At 36.7% G+C, this 20,745-nt stretch overlaps 1 protein-coding gene across 1 annotated transcript in view; it reads left to right on the plus strand.

Moving 5' to 3' along the window:
• LOC150101694 (HAUS augmin-like complex subunit 3) overlaps positions 1–20,745 on the plus strand; it is a 203,207-nt gene that overhangs the window by 41,781 nt on the left and 140,681 nt on the right. Inside the window, exon 5 of the mRNA XM_090400697.1 lies at positions 10,903–11,014. Within this exon, the coding sequence (XP_090256823.1) occupies positions 10,903–11,014 (112 nt within the window). The remainder of the gene's footprint in view (positions 1–10,902; positions 11,015–20,745) is intronic.

The raw sequence follows: 20,745 nt of genomic DNA on the forward strand, positions 1-20,745 counted from the left end.
TTTCATTTTCTTTTCAATAATATTTCTGTATTTTAGTCTACAGTTCACATCTGAGAGCTGCTCAACTTTTATTCGCTTTAAAACTTTCTTACACGTTATTCTTTTCAATATGAAATTCAATTTTATCCTGCTCAAGACTAAATAGTGATCACTTCCAATTTCAAATCCTCTGTACACTCTGGTGTCCTGCACCAGGGAGAAAACTTCACTATCAACAATAACATAGTCAATGAGACTTTTCTTATTCCTAGCCTCTTCTCTCCATGTGAATTTGTGCACATTTTTATGTTGGAACATGGTGTTAGTAATAACCAGTCCATGTCCTGAGCAGAAATCCAACAGATATTTGCCATTATTATTAGCTTTGCTCTTTTCTCCAAATTTTCCCAAAATATTTTTGTATGTCTCACAATCATTTCCTACTCTACTATTTAGATCCCCAACAAGGACCAACTTTTCCTTTTTCATTGTTTCAGTTGCTTTTTCTAAAGCGTCAAAAAATTCCTCCACTTCTACCTTAGTAGAACCTTCTGTGGGACCATAGGCACAAATAAGTCTCATTGTCCAGTTCCTCATTCTGATATTTGCCCACATTACTCTACTTGAGACTGACTGCCATTCAAGAAGATTAGCCTCGTATTTTGTGTTGAATACTATGGCTACTCCTTCTTTTCCTTGATTGTTATTGCCTGAATATAACATTTTGTATTTATTGCTCAGAAAGATCTCACCAGTTTTGGTCTTTTTTGTTTCGGTCACCCCTATTATGTCGATCTGGTACTTATCTAATTCCTAAGCTGTAAGTCAGCAGTTAGAATTGAAGGAGGTACAGGAAGATGGTTTGATGTAAAATTAGGTGCAACAAGAGTGCACATTATCTCCACTATTATTCATTATCTATATGGATCACATTATGAAGGAAAGTGTATATTAAATCTAATATCAAAATTGGTGATGTTATGTTTGTTTACTAATGCCAGAAGTATTTGAAATAAGGGGAACGAAATTGTCCCATTGCTTGAGTTTATTCATTGACTTGCTTGGTATAAGCAAGTCAATGATTTGGTGAGACATCCTGACAGGAATTGATATGGTATATTTCGTGAAGAGAAACAGAGAGGAAAGGGAGGAGGAGTACTGCATAAGTTGTGCTCATCTAAGGTGGATTTGCAAAGTGCAATTAGTGGCCATGGTTTTGAAGTAGTGTGGTGTGAAATGGAGGTGAATAGGATGAAAGATTTAGTTGGGTGTTGCTATAGACCTGTTAATATGGAAGATAATGGGAAAGAAAGGTATAGGCAAATTAGCCAAGAAATGAGTGATCATTATGGTAATATGGGCTGGAATCAAGAAACTGCATCTGGAGGCAAATAAAATGAATTTCTTGAGTTTTTGAAAGACAATTACCTTACACAGTATGTAATGGAGAGTGCACAAGGATTAAGAATGTTGAATTTGATCATTTTATCAGATGATGTTATTATAAATAGGGGTGTCAAATCTTCCAACAGTTGGTCAGAGAGAGAGAGTGGCCATGAGGTGATCACTTGCAGGGTGGCCAGGATGGAAAGGATATCAATGTTGCTTGAGCCCTACTCAAGAACTATTTGGTGGAGGCAATATCAGCAGGTGTGAAATGAATAAATCAATAGATGAGGTATGCAATCTGGAAGAAGTACAAGATAAATAGTTATAACAACCAGTTGCATGAGAAGTACAAAGAGCAGGTGAGGAAGGTGACTCGCTTGATAAGGATAGCAAAAGTGCAGTATGAGCAGCAGTTAGCTAATTCGGCCAAAAAAAAATCCTAAGGAATTTTTTCAAAATGTGGCCAGTAGAAGAAAGAATATTTATGGTCAGATGGGAATGATTGGTGAAAATGAAGAAATGATGACCACTGTGGAGGATGTAGTTGAGATATTTAATGAACAATTTATAAAGGTATTTCATTCTTAAATGTGACATCATGCAGAACTTGAAAGGAGGAGGAGGAAATGTTAGTAAGTGAACTGGAATTATATGAGGAATGGAATAGACTTGATGTAAATAATACTGTAGGACTTGATGCTATTTCACCACGTGTTTTGAGAGAATGTTCTGGACAGTTAGCAACAGCTTTTATCTTTTCAGCATTAGTCTTGCACCGTATCAATTTCCAAAGGAGTATAAAATTGTTCTAATTCAAAAGGGAGGTGATAAGAGTAGGGCTTTGAATTACAGTCCAGTCTGTGTGTTTGGAGTTGTGTTAGAGAGGTTAGTTAGGACCAAGATTCAGAATTGGGTTGACAGCAGAAAATGCTCTTTGTGGCCAGCATGTTAAAGGAAGATAAGCTTACTGTTAAAGGAAGATAATGGTTTAGCAATCTGCTTGCTTTTTATAATAATATATATAATAAATATAATATAATTTTTTATAATAAAGTGACAAATGCATTGGATAAGGATGTTGCATATACAGTGGTATATTTAGATTTTGCAAAGGCATTTGATAAATTGCCACACGACAAGCTGTTAATTAAATTGGAATTGGATGGGGCTGATCAGTATAGTTCACTGGATTAGAGATTGCCTCTCTGATAGGCATCAGCACGTTGTCTATGGCAAAGCGATATCCAAGAAGAGGAAAGTTACTAGTGGTGTACCCCAAGCATATGTTTTGGGTCCATTCCTGTTTAATTTTTATGTAAATGATATCGGGAAAAGTCTGAATGGTGTTATGAAGTTATTTGCAGATGAGGCAAAGTTGGAGAGAGCTATCAGGAGTAGAGCAGATGCTGTGGCTTTGCAAGAGGATTTGAATACACTGGATGAATGGGTAAATGAGTGGGGAGATGTCAATTCAGTGTTGCAAAGTGTAAGATTTGAGATTTCGGAACCAGATATAGGATGTAGTGTACACAATCAGTGGAAATATCTTGGAAGAGGTAGAGGAGATGACAGATCTGAGAGTGATTGTAGACAAGAACGTTAAATTTCAGAAGGGAACCATAAGGCTTTAACCAAACCACATGTGGATTACTGCACACATTACTGTGTGCAGATTTGGTCATCTGGTTTTCAAAAAGATGAAGATGTATTGGAAAAGGTTCACAGAGATTCTAAGGTGGTTTCTGGTCTCTAGAATGTTGATTATAAAGACAGATTGACAAAATGCAATTTGCAGAAATTGTGGATAGGAGGAGGAGAGGGGATATGATTGAGATATATAAGATGTTAAGAGGTTATTACCAGAGTGATGTCGGAGAGGTTTTGCATAGAATGTTTGAAGATAGGAAGAGAACAAGAGCTGTATAAGGATAGTGTGATCAAGGTGATATTAAGGATAGGTGGCACCTGTGAATAAGTTACGTTAAACTTGTGCTCCTGCATTTTATCGTTAATGCAATTGTTTTCTGTACAAATAATTAGTATACAGAAAACTAACAGAGTGTACTATGGAGCGATTACTTCCACACCACCTGTAAGTACCAATAGCCCATCAAATCAGTTATTTTTATAATAAAAAAAACAGCCACATAAAAGTACCTGCTATGCCTACTGTGTGCAGTAAAGATGGTGGCAACAAAGGCCAACAACAAAAGATTACCTCAAGTCCAGTCTGCATAATGCTGCCAATCACCAACAAACTGAATGACAATATGAAGTGCCGCAGCTGTGAAACCGAAGTTACCGAAAGAAAAAAGGTATATTATGCGATTTCTGTTGCCACTGGCTACATGCTTCCTTCACGAAAATAGATGAATTGGCATACAAGCTTTTTACTGATTTCATCCAGCCTTTCTTCTGTTCGATATGTCTTCCTTTCATAAAACAGCTACTGAACCTAGGCAAACAAGTTGAAAACTTGAACAATGCCTTAATACTATGAGCAATACTTTCTCTTCCAAAATCCAAAAGTTGGAAACTACGCTCAAGATACTCGACGAACAGTGCCCAATTGCAAGTGCACCCGTGCCCACTAATGAACTCCGCAACCTAATTGCATCAATCGTACACAAGTTGCTCGAAGCCAAAAAAGGAGACTCAACACAATTATTCTGAACTGTTCAGCAGAAAATGGTAAATCATTAAAAGAAGACATCAGGAAATTAGCAGGAGAACACAACTACGATCCCAGAAATATCGTCAAATGCCATTTTTTCACACCCATAAACAAAAGAAAGGACAGAATGAACTTTCCACTTCTTGTGAAAGTGACCTGCGACACACCGACAAACACATCCAAATTAATAACGGCGATAAATAACAAGCTAAAGGACACCTCCCCCAATCACACTTACGTGCTCGACCTGATTTAACTTTTTCCCAGAGGGAACAAAGACACCAACTTCGAAGACAACTGAAAGAAAAACACCAAAATGGAGACAACAGTTTGGATCATAGACTACAAACAAAACCAAAGTAGTGCAAAAATCAAGTGATGCCATTAGTAGCCACCAAGGAGACCAATACGCAGGCACTGAATAGGAAACTTGCAAGACCCTTGCCATCAAATCTATGCTTCACGGAACCTTGCATATCCACTTCACTAACTTTAACCTTAATGACAACTGAAAGAAAAACACCAAAATGGAGACAACAGTTTGGATCATAGACTACAAACAAAACCAAAGTAGTGCAAAAATCAAGTGATGCCATTAGTAGCCACCAAGGAGACCAATACGCAGGCACTGAATAGGAAACTTGCAAGACCCTTGCCATCAAATCTATGCTTCACGGAACCTTGCATATCCACTTCACTAACTTTAACCTTAATGACAACTGAAAGAAAAACACCAAAATGGAGACAACAGTTTGGATCATAGACTACAAACAAAACCAAAGTAGTGCAAAAATCAAGTGATGCCATTAGTAGCCACCAAGGAGACCAATACGCAGGCACTGAATAGGAAACTTGCAAGACCCTTGCCATCAAATCTATGCTTCACGGAACCTTGCATATCCACTTCACTAACTCTAACCTTAATACTGTCCACTACCATCTGTAGTCCACCAAATCCCACTTACTCTATTTAACAGAAACTCAAATCTCACCTTCCCTCATCACTATCCATCTCAACCTTCCAAACTATACGCTATTTAATTCCTTTCAATCCAAGGGTGGCATCTATGCATATATCCGCTCTGACATACCTTGCCAGAGAGCACCTAACCTAGAATCGCCCCACTTTGACCTTCTTTGATTGAAAATATCCCTATCCCACTCAGTCTAATTCATCTGCTGCCTCTATCACTCTCCTAATACCACCAACCACATTAAACTCTTTAATTTCCTCTCCTTTGAAGTTGATTTTCTCCATTCCCACTCTCCTAACAGTGAAATCATTCTCATAGGAGATTTCAGTGTCCATAATACCAACTGGCTTTCCTCCTCCAGTTGTACAGGTCTTGTAGGCAGAGATGCTGAAACATTTGCCATGACTAATGACCTTACACAAATTGTTCGCAAGCTGACCAGAATACAGATAACCCGAACCACTCCCAAATGCCTTAGATCTCTTCCTTACCAATGACCCTTCCAAATATGCAGTGAATGTAGTTAGCCCCCTGGGTAATTCTGACCACAACCTAGTGCTCATCTCCTCCTCCCATGCAATAACTTACACCGTCACTCCCACACAAGAGTAGTTTGGCATTATAACCGTGCCAAATGGGACAGCCTCCGAGGCTACCTACTATGCTTCGTTCCCATGGTTGGACTATTATTAAAACACTTAAGGAATTGAACAACGTAGTTAAGGATATAAATTAAATTATACTTTAATAAATATTTTCCGATATTTCGGCAATGTCACATTGCCATCTTCTAAAGGAACTTACAAAAAAAGCACGTGCACGTAGGCACTACAAACACAGTAACTGGGAATGAAGAGATGAAGCTATTGTTCTAAAAGTCCTGATGGTGCCCTCTAGCGGGCTAAGTAGGTGTTCTTGGTCGTTGGGCTGAAAGTCTGCTGATGTAAGCCTCCCAAATTTGGGGCAGTCGCATACAACCAAATTTGTTGAGGTTTGGAGAATTTCTTAGGGCTGAGGCTGATTCCATGAATAGTCTTTCGTATTTGTATTTGCTACGGTGTATTACTGTAGCTTTCTTCCACCGTATTCTGTGGCGTGTATCCAGAGCATGGTCCGCAAGACCAGAATGGCTGTACTTGTGAAACCGGATGTAGTCCTTGTGTTCAGAAATTCTGATATTCGCTGTCCTGCCTGTTTGGCCAAAGTAAGACAGATTACAACTGCAAAGGACCTGGTATACACCAGGTAGGTCTAGGGGAAGTGGTTGGTCTTTAGTGGAGCGGATAAGGGATGCCAATTTTCTGTAAGGTTTGTAACAGGAGGTCAGGTCATGCTTTTTTAAGATTTTGGTAATCTTTTCCGAGGTGCCTCGAATGTAGGGAATGGTGATGGACTTAGAGTAATCCTTGTTGTGGAGGGGATCTGTGGTTTGTAGGTTCTAATATTTTTTGGACTTTTTTTGGGGGGTAGCCACTGGCTGAGAAAGTGTTGAGGATGTGATTTAGTTCAGTGTTTAGGGCCAAGTCGTTTGAACAGATTAGTTTAGCCCTGTTGTATAGTGTATTCACTACTCCAAATTTTCCAAATTTGGTTGTATGCGACTGCCCCAAATTTGGGAGGCTTACATCAGCAGACCTTCAGCCCAATGGGTCTAGAGGGCACCATCAGGACTTTTAGGAGAACAATAGCTTCATCTCTTCATTCCCAGTTACTGTGTTTGTAGTGCCTACGTGCACGTGCTTTTTTGTAAGTTCCTTTAGAAGATGGCAATGTGACATTGCCGAAATATCGGAAAATATTTATTAAAGTATAATTTAATTTATATCCTTAACTACGTTGTTCAATTCCTTAAGGTTGGACTATTGTTTTCGCTCTTCCAATCCAAACGTATGCACCGAACATATCGCCAAAGTAATCCTCACTGGCATGAAAACATACATTCCCCACACTTCTCTGAACTGCCGTCCCCTATCTAAATCCTCCAAAAGATGTGCCAAGGCTGTACAAATGAAAAATCAGACATACCACAACTGCCTCAAATCAAGAACTCCTTCCTCCTTCAATACTGAATCCTGAAACAGAATCAAGGAAATGCAAGGAAATTATCAATGCTTCCAAAACAGAATTTGAATGGGCAAAAAGCATGTAACTTGCAGCCTGTTCAAAAGATAGCCATGCCTTTTGGTCTCTTGCCTAAGCAATTGGTTGTAACTTTTGCCCTACACTATTCTCATTCCTATCAAACATATTGCTCAATTTCAACATCACCCACAGAAAAAGCTAATCTCCTGGCTTCACACTTTGCATCCAATGCATGCATAACTGACAATGGCAAATGCCCTCCAATCATTTCAACTGCCCGACATATAATGTCCCCTGTATCCTTTTTTCAGAAAGAGATCAGCAAGAGAAAAGTCTCCTGGCCTTCATGGCATTCCTCCAATTGTCTTGAAGGTCTGTGCACCAGAACTGACTCCTCTCCTATGCCATCTGAACATACTCTCTTACTCCACTGGTATATATATATCCCAAAGCCTGGAAATTGGCCTATATTCAACCCATTCCTAAAAGGTGTGACATATCGCTGCCATGTAAACCGCCCTATCTCACTCAGCTCCTATCTAAAGTAATGGAGAAAACTATCACTTCTCCACTCCTACTCTACCTTGAAGGTATACCCAGCTAAAGTGACCACTAGTATGGATTCCATCGATGCTGATCAACAGATCTCACTCTCATATATCATCCATCTCTGGACAAATGCCATGGAGAAATTTGGTGAATCCCAAGTGACTGCACTTGATATCTCTAAAGCCTTTGACTGGGTCTGTCACAAAGGCTTACTAAGCAAACTCCTATCATTTGTACTGTCTCAGAACTTCTGCAGATGGATTGCAGAAGTTCTGAATCACACACACACACATACTATGTGTGATGGTAGATAGACAGCTCCCTATCCTCTCGCCATCCAACTAATGCTGAGGTCCCACAAGTTTCTGTTCTCTCACCAGCCCTCTTCCTTCTGTATATCGATGACCTACGTCAGTTAACCTCCAACCCAATACACAGTTTTGCAGATGACAGCACATTGCGCTGCTCCCCTTTCATTTAACAAACCCTACTCTACACAACTCACTTCAACCCGTTGAACATCAACCACCACTGCCGTTAATTCTGACCTCGCCATCCTCCAATGGGGCTCAGGTAACCTCGTCAATTTCAACACTAGTAAAACCCAGTTCTGTGTCTTGGTGCAGTATGACTTTTGGTGTCTTTGAGCCATAAAAATTAAATCAAAATCAAAAAAGGTTCCTTCCTCAATGAATTCTTGGACTTGCTGGAACTGCTTCATAATAATAATAAAAATAATTTAAAATTAATGATGATCAGACTTCCTGAATGAGTGTAGTTTAGTCTACAGTTCACATCTGAGAGCTGCTCAACTTTTATTTGCTTTAAAACTTTCTTACATGTAATTCTTTTCAATATGAAATTCAATTTTATCCTGCTCAAGACTAAATAGCGATCGCTTCCAATTTCAAATCCTCTGTACCTCTCTGGTGTCCTACACCAGGGAGAAAACATCACTATCAACAATAACATAGTCAATGAGACTTTTCTTATTCCTTGCCTCTTCTCTCCATGTGAATTTTTGCACATTTTTATGTTGGAACATGGTGTTCGTAATAACCAGTCCATGTCCTGAGCAGAAATCCAACAAGTATTTGCCATTATTATTAGCTTTGCTCTTTTCTCCAAATTTTCCCAAAGTATTTTTGTATGTCTGACAATCATTTCCTACTCTGCTATTCAGATCCCCAACAAGGACCAACTTTTCCTTTTTCATTGTGTCAGTTGCTTTTTCTAAAGTATCAAAAAATTCCTCCACTTCTACCTTAGTAGAGCCTTCTGTGGGACCATAGGCACAAATAAGTCTCATTGTCCAGTTTCCCATTCTCATATTTGCCCACATTACTCTACTTGAGACTGCCTGCCATTCCAGAAGATTAGCCTCATATTTTGTGTTGAATACTATGGCTACTCCCTCTTTTCCTTGATTGTCATTGCCTGAATATAACATTTTGTATTTATTGCTCAGAAAGATCTCACCAGTTTTTTGTCTTTTTTGTTTCAGTCACCCCTATTATGTCGATCTGGTACTTATTATTATTCTTTACCGATCTTTAATTTTGGTGATGTTGAGTTGGAGGTGTGCTTTCAGATTTGTTCCAGTAGCTGACTTTTCGCTGTTCACCCTGGTTCCCTTGCGAAAACAACGGGGGCTTTGTTTAACCGGGCGATGCCCTAGCGGGCATGAAATTTTGTCATGTTGTACCATCATTTTCTATATTGGTTTAAGCCAATAAGAATACAATTTGGTCAGCTAAATCCCAAATTGCCATCCCATCCTTGTTCATTCAGTATCGAGGTAGATACCCAACAGGGTTCACCACGAGAAGGTGAGGATTGGACATTAAAGGCTAAGTGGAGGTCTCCTCTCAGCTTTGACCCTTACGCACCAAATATCTGTAGGTTGTAAAGGTTAATTTTGTTCCATACTCTGATTAATATTTTACAAATGAATAGACATAGCCAGTAAGAACACGAAGAGCCATTTCAGAAATTTTACTAAATGGTTGGTAGGAGATCAGTGCACTGTAAGATTGGACTTAGAGGAAAACCTACTTTATGAATTTCTGGTATACCATAAAAATAGGGGTAGTTCTACCAAAGCAAGTTTCAGTTTCTTGATAGTTACCCTCATCCTCCCAGCTAATAACTTTGTCAGATAAAGAATTCAGTATCTTGATATGAGTTTTTGTGTCACTGTACTCACTCTCTTTTTGTAAATACTTCTTTCGCATAAGAAAAATTAGTTATTTTTCTGTTATAATCAGTAGTACCCATAACTGCTGCAGATCTTCCTTTGTCATTCTTGTTGATTTTTCGTTTTTTCTAAGTCATTCTTCCTTTGTCAGCTATTTTAAAAGTTAGATTATTGTTCAGTCTCGGAGATTTTAAGACTTTAAACTCAAAGGGTGACAAGTTTGATGGAGGAATTTTAAGCTTAAAAGTTAGATAGATTTTCAATCTCAGAGATTTCAAGGCTTTAAGCTCAAAGGGTAACAAGTGTGTTGGAGGAAGTTTAAGTAATATCGAAACACTCATAATATAATTTAATAGCATAACTGCAGCACAAAGAGAATAATGAAATAGCATGTTTCAATATTTCATCTTTGTCACAGTTATAGGGCTATTGTAAAAACACACATGCAAAAACACACAAGTGGAAGAAATAAAATTAGACTACATAAAGACTAAAATTTTATAGGTGCTGTTGGCTAGCCTTAATTGTTAGGTGGAAGGACTTAGAATCTAGCAAAATGTTAGTAACTTAGTAAATTATTTATTTATCTTGTTCTTCTGGTGTTGTCTATGTAAAATTAGCACTATTATAATTAATAAAGTTAAATTAATGCCTTCATATAGTACTCTCTCAATTATCTGACTACAGCAAGAAAGCAGTTTATTAGTTGGATAACTGATGGTTCAGTTACATAGGACTGTACCAGAGATCATTTGATACACTAACCAAATTCAGGGGTTGGTTAATTTAAAGTTTGGTCATTTGAAGGTTCGATAATTGAGAGATTACTGTATTTTGTAAATTAATGTTTTTTGTCCTGATCATATCATCTGATAATTGAGTTTCTTCTTTTTCTCTCTTAGCTAAAAATAATACTTGATTATGAGTTATTCCAAAAGAATTTAGCATGAATCACAAAATAAATATTTTGAGAGGTTAGGTAAAATAATAATAATCAGTTCTGTTTAAAATGCTGTGTAAGTAGTTTCTAAGAATATATTTACATTTTATGGCATTAGCACTCAAGAGATACAGATTGCTCATCAAAATGATGCATTACAGAAATTAATTAATCAAAAGAAACATGAATTATATATAGAGGAACAAAAAGAGATTACCTTAGGAAGAAAGGTAAATTATTTTTTTTTTTTTTTTGTCATTTTTAAAATCCTTTTCATATTCAACTTTTTACTGTAACTTTATTGATGTAATGTCAAGTTGACATGATGAAAGCATTTGAACTGATCATCATTAGAGCTAATCCCCAATGGGCACTGGACCCATGGGTCCAGTGCCCATTGGTGTCTCATGCTTGTTTCACCCATTTTTTGCCATTTCTCTCTGTCCATTGCCTGACTCAAATCCTGTAAACGCTTTCCACACCACTCCTTCACATCATCTACCCATTCTTGGCTTGGCAGTCCTCTTCAGTTTATACCATCCACTGTACCAAGCATGAAGGTGATTTTTCTACTGCTATCTATTCTACAGATTTGTCCAAAAAGTTTTAGTTTCCTTCAAATTATTTTCTGCATTAGATTCTGTTTGCAGTTTACTTTGCTATATTGTTTTCATTTGTTACTCATTTGTAGCATCTTTCTATAGCATGTTCTTTCAGAAACCAATATTCGTCTCACAGAGCCATAGAGAGAGCTCTTGTGAATATGCATGTTTCCAGCAATCCTCCCAGCTTTACGGGAAGGCTCACTGATTTACTTTTCTATCTCTTGTCCATTGCCTATAAATTTACTTTTTGTTTTTGTTATCCAAGATCTTATCTCTGTTTAACAGTCTAAATTATGTATCATGTTGCTCCCTAGGTATGTGAAGTTCCTAACCCTCTTCCAGCTCTTGTCTGTTGACCTTTATCTGCTGTTTCATCCTCTTCTCTCTCTCTCTCTATCTCTAAATATCATTTTTGTTTTTTCAGTGTTCATTATCAACCTGTATCTCTTTCCTTCTTCATTTAACTTCAGCACTATTCTTTCTTTCTAGTTCCTCTTCATCTATTTCATCAATGATTATGTCATCTGCAGATTAAATTATTTATTTTTGTACTGTGAATTGAAATTCTCCTTATATTATCCTTTATGACATCTATTCTTTCCAAAAGCATAATAAAGATGCATGTGGATAATTGGTCCCGTCTTGTGCCTCTTCTTATGTCTCCAAAATTTCTCACATCAGCCTCTGTATGGTCACTAATGTTCTGCAATAGATATACAGATTTCCACTCCATAAGATTTGAGTGCAGCCCATGCCACTTTCGGAACTATACTGTCAAATGCTTTCTGAAAGTCATCAAAGCAGGTATAAACATTTTTATTTTTACATTGAGCTTTCTCCACAATTAATCCTAATATTGGGTGCACAGTACTTCTGTGTCTTCTAAATTCTGATGGCTCATCTTCCAGATTTGTTTCCATTACTTTTCCTTATTCTTTCTGTTAATATCATCATAAATACTTTTCCTACATGGCTTGTTAAAGCAATTGTTCTGTAGTTTTGCAGTTTCATGTTGCTTCCTTTTTGTTAATCAATGTTAGGATTGATCTTGTATGTGATTCTTTCATTTACAGGTTTGTATCTTAATATTGCTTCTCTTTTTCTTCTACTGAGATGAAATCCAACTCCTGCCACCACACCAAATGATTTTTTTTACCTCACATCTCCTTTTATGCTGTCCAGTTCATCTCCATTAATCCAAGGATATCAGATTTGAACTAATACTTGCATTAATATTATGTTTATTTTCTCAACTGTATTTTATGCTTTTTATCAAAAACCTGTCAATGACTTTGTGAAGGACTTACATTAAAATTAAATAACTAACAAATATATATGGGCAGGAACACTGATCTTACATCATCCATAAATGTGGTCATTTTCCACTGTTTGCTGTCCCAGACCAAAAATATGGTAAGGCACAGCATGAAGTAGACACTGACCATAATATCCTCTGATCCAAGACTTGCATGTTACATAGCTATCAGTTTAAGTTTTTGAGCAATTTTTCGAAGAGAGTAAAAATAAAAATTTGGGAGCCTCATCTTGATCATTGCCAAACAGTAATCTCCACTTTTTATATATATTTTTTGTAATTTTTATTTTATTTTTATTTTGTCTAATTCATTTTATATTATTTTCTGTATTTGATTTTTCTCATTCCTTACCATCCATGTGTGGTGTTACTCTAGAGCAGCTCATATATGTTCAAGGGGAAAAAGAAAAAAAAAAAACATTATTGTGGTTGATTGCTTTTGATTGCGTCTGCACTAATCATGATGATCAATTAGATTCAGATCAAAATATCTGCATTATTAAATTATTATTAATTTCTTGTGTCTGCATTTGTCTATTAATCATATATTGACAATGAAACTTAAGCAGTTCACTGTAAATCTAAAAACAAGGATATCATTCATTCACACATGCAGCAGCATAGGGATAGTTATTGGAAGTTTTTTCACGTGGTTATATTATAAATTAAAGATATCATCATCATCATATTCCTGACATGTACCTTCAAGGGGTGTACAGGATATGATAGTACTACATGAAAAATTTACATTATTACTAACTTCCTATTTACAATTTTCTTCCAAATCAGTCTATTACTTGTCAAGACTCCAATATTATCATTATCAGATCTTATATTTCTATCATCTAAGACACGTTGTACTGTATCAATCCACCTATATATTGGTCTTCCTCTGAGTCGTTTTCCTGCCAATCTGGCAGAGAACACTCTGCCAGGTTGGCAGGAATCTTTCCTCATCCATTCTGTTTAAGTCACCATACCACCTGAGATTAGCTCTGCTAATGCACTCCCGGATGCCAACAATGTCAAGTTCTTTCCTAATATCCTCATTTTTAATATGATATTGCCATTGATGCCATCTGTTAACGCCTCTAATCTTTCTCAGGACTCTCATATCTGCTTTCTCTAGTCTTTGGTCAAGTGCTTTACTTCTGACCCAGCTTTCAGATCCATAAGTTAAAACTGGTTTGAACACGGTCTTGTATACAGCTAATTTAGTGTTCCGACTGATTTCTCTCTTATTCCATATGAATTTATTCAGTTGACTTCCCACCATAGAAATAGACAACAGAACCAGCTTTGCTGATTCTGTTGTCTATTTCTATATTTAATTTACCATCTTCACTAAAAATCGTGCCTAAGTAGCTGAAATGTTTTACTTGTTCCACAGGTTCCCCATTCACAACACAGTTGACATTTTCAACAACTCTACCTATTTTCATTGTATTTGTCTTTTTAATGCTGACCTTCATACCATATCTATTACAACAGTTATTCAATTTAGTCAGAGAATCTTGCAGACTTGTAGCGGATTTATTTAGAAGTATAACATCATCTGCATAAAGCAAAGAGCTGACATTAACTTCTCTAATTCTGATATCATGTTTAATACCACTTTCCTTCATAATGTGATCCATATAGTTAATGAATAACAGAGGGAATAATGAACATCCTTGTCTCACACCAGATTTAACATTAAACCATCTTCCAGTACATCCTTCAATTCTAACTGCCGACTTACAACTGAAATACAGACTAAGTATTGCTTGATATAATGCCCCATTGACACCATATAACTGTAGCGTATTGAATAGCTTCTCTCTTGGCAAAATGTCATATGCTTTTTCAAGATTGACAAAACTTAAATACAGATCTTTGTTATATTCCCATGCTTTCTCGACTATTTGTCGTAAAGTGAAGATCTGATCCTGACAGCCTCTATTTGGCCTGAATACTACTTGTTCTTCACCAAGCTTTTCTTTCACAATTCTTCTCGACCGTTTCTCAGGTATACTTGCATAGATCTTACCAGGAACACTCAGTGGAGAAATACCTCTGTAATTTTCAGTTTTCATTTTATTCAGTTTTATTTCCCCTTTTATATATGGGCACTATTAGAGCTCTACTCCAATCATCGGGAATTCGTCTCTCTGTCCAGGCTTTCTGAACTATGCAGTGCAGCCACTGTAAGACTTTTATACCACCATACTTCAGCATTTCTGGTCGAATATCATCTACTCCTGCTGCCTTTCCACATTTCAAGCCTTTGATGGCTTTTTCTACTTCAAGTATGTATATATATATATATATATATATATATATTCCTGATTGTATGCCTGTTGAGTGTTTTTTACCACTGTGCTATCACTGCTTGTTTCACTTAGCAATTTTTCGAGGTAATTGCTCCATACTTCAAGGATATCTTTTTCTCCTGTTTTCATGTCACCTTTATCATCTATAACTCCTTTTACAGCACTCTTTGTTCCATTTCTAAGCTTCTTCAACAACCTCCAGAATATCTTACCACCTTCTTGAAATTTTTTTCTATGATCTTGCGAAAGTCCTCCCATGACTTTTGTTTAGCTAATTTACACAGTGTTTTGATTTCTTACATTTGTCTCTGTATTCTCTAAGAGCAAAAGCTGACTTATTTGCCAGGAACTTTTGATATGCTTTCTTCTTTTCCTTCACTGCCTGCTTTTTCTATCCATGCAGAGAACCTCACCACATGCCCCTCCCTCCCTCCCTCTCTCTCTCTCTGAATCAATCAGAAGGTTTGGGTCCTGTTCTCAAACTCTTTCATTTTTTCTTTAATAATCTTTGTGTATGTTAGTCTACTAGAGAGCTGCTTGACTTTTATTCGCTTTAAAACTTTCGTACATGTTTTTCTTTTCAATATGAAATTCAATTTTATCTTGCTCAAGACTAAATAGTGATCGCTTCTAATTTCAAATCCTCTGTACACTCTGGTGTCCTGCACCATGTTAAAAACATCACTATCAACAATAACATAGTCAATGAGACTTTTCTTATTCCTTGCCTCTTCTCTCCATGTGAATTTGTGCACATTTTTATGTTGGAACATGGTGTTAGTCATAACCAGTCCATGTGCTGAACAGAAATCCAACAAGTATTTGCCGTTATTATTAGCTTTCCTCTTTTCTCCAAATTTTCCCAAAATATTTTTGTATGTCTGACAATCATTTCCTACTCTGCAATTCAGATCCCCAACAAGGACCAACTTTTCCTTTTTCGTTGTGTCAGCTGCTTTCTCTAAATCCTGAAAAAATTCCTCTACTTCTACCTTAGTAGAACCTTCTATGGGACCATAGGCACAAAGAAATCTTATTGTCCAGTTCCACATTCTGATATTTGCCCATATCACTCTACTTGAGACTGCCTGCCATTCAAGAAGATTAGCCTTGTATTTTGTGTTGAATACTATGGCTACTCTTTCTTTTCCTTGATTGTCATTGCCTGAATATAACATTTTGTATTTATTGCTCAGAAAGATCTCACCAGTTTTTGTCTTTTTTGTTTCAGTCACCCCTATTATGTCGATCTGATACTTATCTAATTCCTCCACTAGCCCCATTTCTTTGCCATTCAGGCTTCTTATGTTGATAGTACTGATCTTTAACTCTGGTGATGTTGAGTTGGGGTGTGTTTTCAGATTTGTTTCAGTAACTGACTTTTCGCTGTTCGCTCTGGTTCCCTTGCAAAAACAACGGGGGGGAGGGAGCTTGTTTAACCGGGCGACACCCCAGCCGGCATGAAATTTTGTCATTTGTACCATCATTTTTTATTTTAGTTTAACCAATAAGAATACAATTTGGTCGGCTAAATCCTAAATTGCCAGCCCATTCTTGTTTGTTCAGTATCCAGGTAGATAACAGGGTGCACCACGAGAAGGTGAGGATTGTACATTAGATCAGAAGCCCTGGTCGGTTCTCCGCATTCCTTTAAAGGCTATGTGGAGGTCTCCTCTCAGTTATACAGCTTTGACCCTTAAGCACCCCATTAAATATACCAAGAAATTATCTACTTGGTTTAATCTTTCATCCAGTGTAAACAAACAAAGTTTGTGCTTGAAGTATTTTCAGGACTGGGGCAACTCGTATAAGGAGGTAAGACTTTACATCACTTGCTTTAGTAGCCCATAATGCAAAGCACATCTCCTTGCAGACATGGTGTCATACCTTATTATTAAATTACTCTGGATTAGAGTAGAGAAAGGTTGTTAGAAGTTTTTTCACTCAATAATACTATAAATTAAAGATACCAAGAAATCATATACTTCGGGTAATCCTTTATCCAAGTATATATAAGCAAACAAAGTTTGCATCTGAAGTATTTTCAAGACTTGGGCACCTTTTGGCAACTCGTATATATATGTATATATATATATATATATATATATATATATGTGAAAATATGACTTCTGCATTACTTCAACCTTAGTATCACCTCTGGGTCTGGCTCCCACTGAAGAGACCTGAATAAAATTCGAAACCGGTCTGTGTTGTGACCCTTCCCATAATGCATAGCATTATACATGTATGTGCTTTGCATTATGAATTACTAAATCAAGTGATGTGAAGTCTTAGCTTCCTTATATGAGTTGCCCCAGTTCCTGAAAATACTTCAGGTGCAAACTTTGTTTGCTTACCTTTGGTAAACCAAGTATATAATTTCTTGGTTTACCAAGAAATTATATACTTGGTTTACTATCTTTAATTTATTTTTTATTTAAGTCGGTACATCTGTCATAAGCATCCATGTGAAATTGCAAGTCATTCTATCAAGTAGTTTGTTTTATACAGCTATCTGAAGCAAAAGTTGTCTGTATCCCTTGAAATGGATAAATTAAGTATCATGCGGTTATAAAATTCTTTGTAAAAGAAGATTTAAAGAAAAATGAAATTCATTCAAAGTTCATAAAAGTTTATAGGAACTCTTCTCCTTCATTTCTGACAATTAAGAAATGGGCTGCCGAGTATAATGTGACCGTACCAGCCTTGAAGATGATCCACTTGAAAGATGTCCATAAAGTGTAACAACACCAGAAATTATTGATCAAGTACATGAAATGGTATTGGATGACCGGCAAGTCAAAGTCTGTGAAATTGCTGAGACTATAGGCATTTCTAAAGAATGTGTAGGATATATTTCGCATGAAGAATTGCAAATGAAAAAAGCTTTGCACAGGATGGGTGCCACACTTGCTCACAGCAGATCAAAAATGCACTGGCATGAAAATCTCTGAATAGTGCTTGGATTGTTTTAGCAAGAATAAAACTGATTTTTTTGCGTCCATTTATTACTGTGGATGAGACTTGGATTCACCATTACATATACATAACCAGAATCCAAACAGCAGTGAAAACAGTAGAGAGAAGCTGGTTGTTCAGTGCCGAAGACAAAGTCAGTTCCACCAGCATGAAAGGTTATGGCATCGGTTTTTGGGATGCTTAAAGGCATTTTGTTTATTAATTATCTTGAGAAGGATAAAACAATAACCGGGGAATGTTATTCTGATCTTTTAACCAGACTAGACAAAAATTTCATGAGAAAAGACCCGGTTTGCAGAAGAAAAAAATCATCTTTCATCAGGACAATGCAGCTGTCCACAAAGGTGTTTTAGCAATGGAAAAATTAAGGGATCTGCGCTATGAATTGTTGGAACATCCACTCTATTCCCCAGATTTGGCTCCCTCTGACTTCTATCTCTTCCCAAAACTAAAACTCTTCTTCGCTGGTCACGGTTTTCTTCGAATTAAGAGGTGATTGCAGCTGTAGAGCTGCATCATTGATGTGCAGATTAAACAACAGAGGACCAAGTACTGAGTCCTGTGGTGCACCACTAGTCATATGCCTTCTGAACTTGGCTTCTCCATAAACCACTCTTTGATATCTGTTCATCAGCCACCTTTCAATCCAAATCACCAGATTCATATTCATTCTCATTTGCTCCAATTTATGCAACTGAGTTCCATGTGGAATCACAAAACCCTTATAAAGCATTATATTCCTGTCTACTCAGTCCTGAATTCTGTCTTTTAGGAATTGTGCCTTACCTATCACCCTTAAGATACTTATGCAGTGAGACTCCTTTGCCTTCTTTCCATTCCATTGGCACCTTCCCAGTAACATCTTAATAAAATGAATTGATAATTCCTTTGTACATTCACATAATACATGGGCTGATATGCCATCTAACCCCATGGTAGTGTTCTCATTAAGGTTCTGCAATAGCCTAAGCACCTCCAATTCTTCAACCTCTAACATATCCCACAAGAGAAGTTTCAGAACCTGTAGCACATTAGCGGCATCTACGGACAGGATTAGAAGTTCAGATTTCTCCTTTATATAATGTTCTATATCTGCACAATTATTTTTATCCCTATTGACTTTTCTATCTATATGATCTGTTATATATAATAAATTTGGTGTTGTTTCCACACATATACGTTGTTGTCATCATCGTCAGTTTCTCCTGTATACCTAGAAAGGTGTGTACCAGATATTATGATAGCCTATCAGAGTTAGTATGCAATTAATACACAATAATTAATATTCATAATAACAGACATATTCAAGGTTGAGTAAAATTGTGAAAAGAAATACTTGGAAAAGAACAAGCTGGGTTCATGCCAAATAAGGATTGTAAGGATCAGATTTTTGCTTGACAACAAATAGTTGAGAAATCATGGGAATATAACAGGAATCAGTACTTTTAGTTTTGTAGATCTGGAAAAAGCATGTGAGGTGCCAACAGAAAAGCTTTTCCAAATACTACAGTTTGTTATAGTAAATAAACATTATATACTAAATAATACATAGTCTGTTTAAATTGTGAGTCAGCAGTTTGAATGGAAGACATATAGAAAGAAGTTCATATAAAATCAATTATAACCAAGGGTGCATGCCATCTCTATTCTTATTCATCATATGTTTATAATGGATCACATTATAAACAAAAGTAGCATTAAACTTGATATCAAAATCGGGGAAATCAAACTTATTATACTACTAAATAAATTCAGTGCAAGTCCATCTCTTGGATTCGTTAACTATATTGAATAACTGCTGTAGCATGAAAACAGCAATAATAGACCAAAACTACTATGGAAATATGCAGGATGGACATGGAAAACTTCAGCTGCATTTCTCAGTAGAGCCTACAGAACAAGTAAAATATTTTAACTATGTGGGAACATTAGTGAAGATAGTAAATTAAATATGGTAATACATAGCAAAATAAGTGTAACTAGTATGGCAGGAAGCCACTTGAATAAGAGAGAAATTAGCCAAAACATTGAACTGGTAGTATACAAGACAGCATTCCAACCAGTTTGAAGTTATGAATCTGAGAGTTGGGTTAGAGAAATAAAACAATCATTGCCCAAAGACCACAGACATGAGAGTTCTGAGAAAAATTAGGACAGCAAACAGATGGTATCGATAGTAAAATGTTTCCTTATTAAAAATGAAGATATTAGGAAGGAACTTGACATTATTAACATTGAAAAGTATGTGAGCAGAGATAATCTAAGGTAGTATACTTAAATAAAATGAGAGAGAGGAAAGCAAAACAGGTGTTTGATGGCGGAAAAAGATCCAGAGGAAGACTGTGATCTAGGTGGATTCATGCAGTTAAAGTGCCTAAGACTTAAATATAAGATCTGGCAATATTGGTGTGTCGAGAAGCGCCAGACTAATTTTGAGAAAAATTGTTGATAGGAGATTACTAATGGGTCATGGACAATTCATCACAGAAAAAATTCGCTGAAAAATTCACTAGAAAATTGAACTAAACTTCAACTTCTATTCTCATAGGGAGCATTCCACAGAACTCTTAGTCACTTCATGTGCTCCTGGATTCTCTCCAGCATTTCTTCTGCCCATCCCCAAGGAATCCAGGCATAGTCCATATATTCAAAGCCTTACAGAACAATAATAACCTCTCCCAGACAGAGGAAGTGATTATAATCAAATCCTTTGTCTGTTCAGACCTCTTGAGCTATATTTGCATTATAGA

The sequence above is a fragment of the Typopeltis vanoorti genome, chromosome 11, assembly GCF_054136105.1.
Source record: "Typopeltis vanoorti isolate ZY-2024b chromosome 11, IOZ_Tvanoo_1.0, whole genome shotgun sequence".
Taxonomy (NCBI): Eukaryota; Metazoa; Arthropoda; class Arachnida; order Uropygi; family Thelyphonidae; genus Typopeltis; species Typopeltis vanoorti.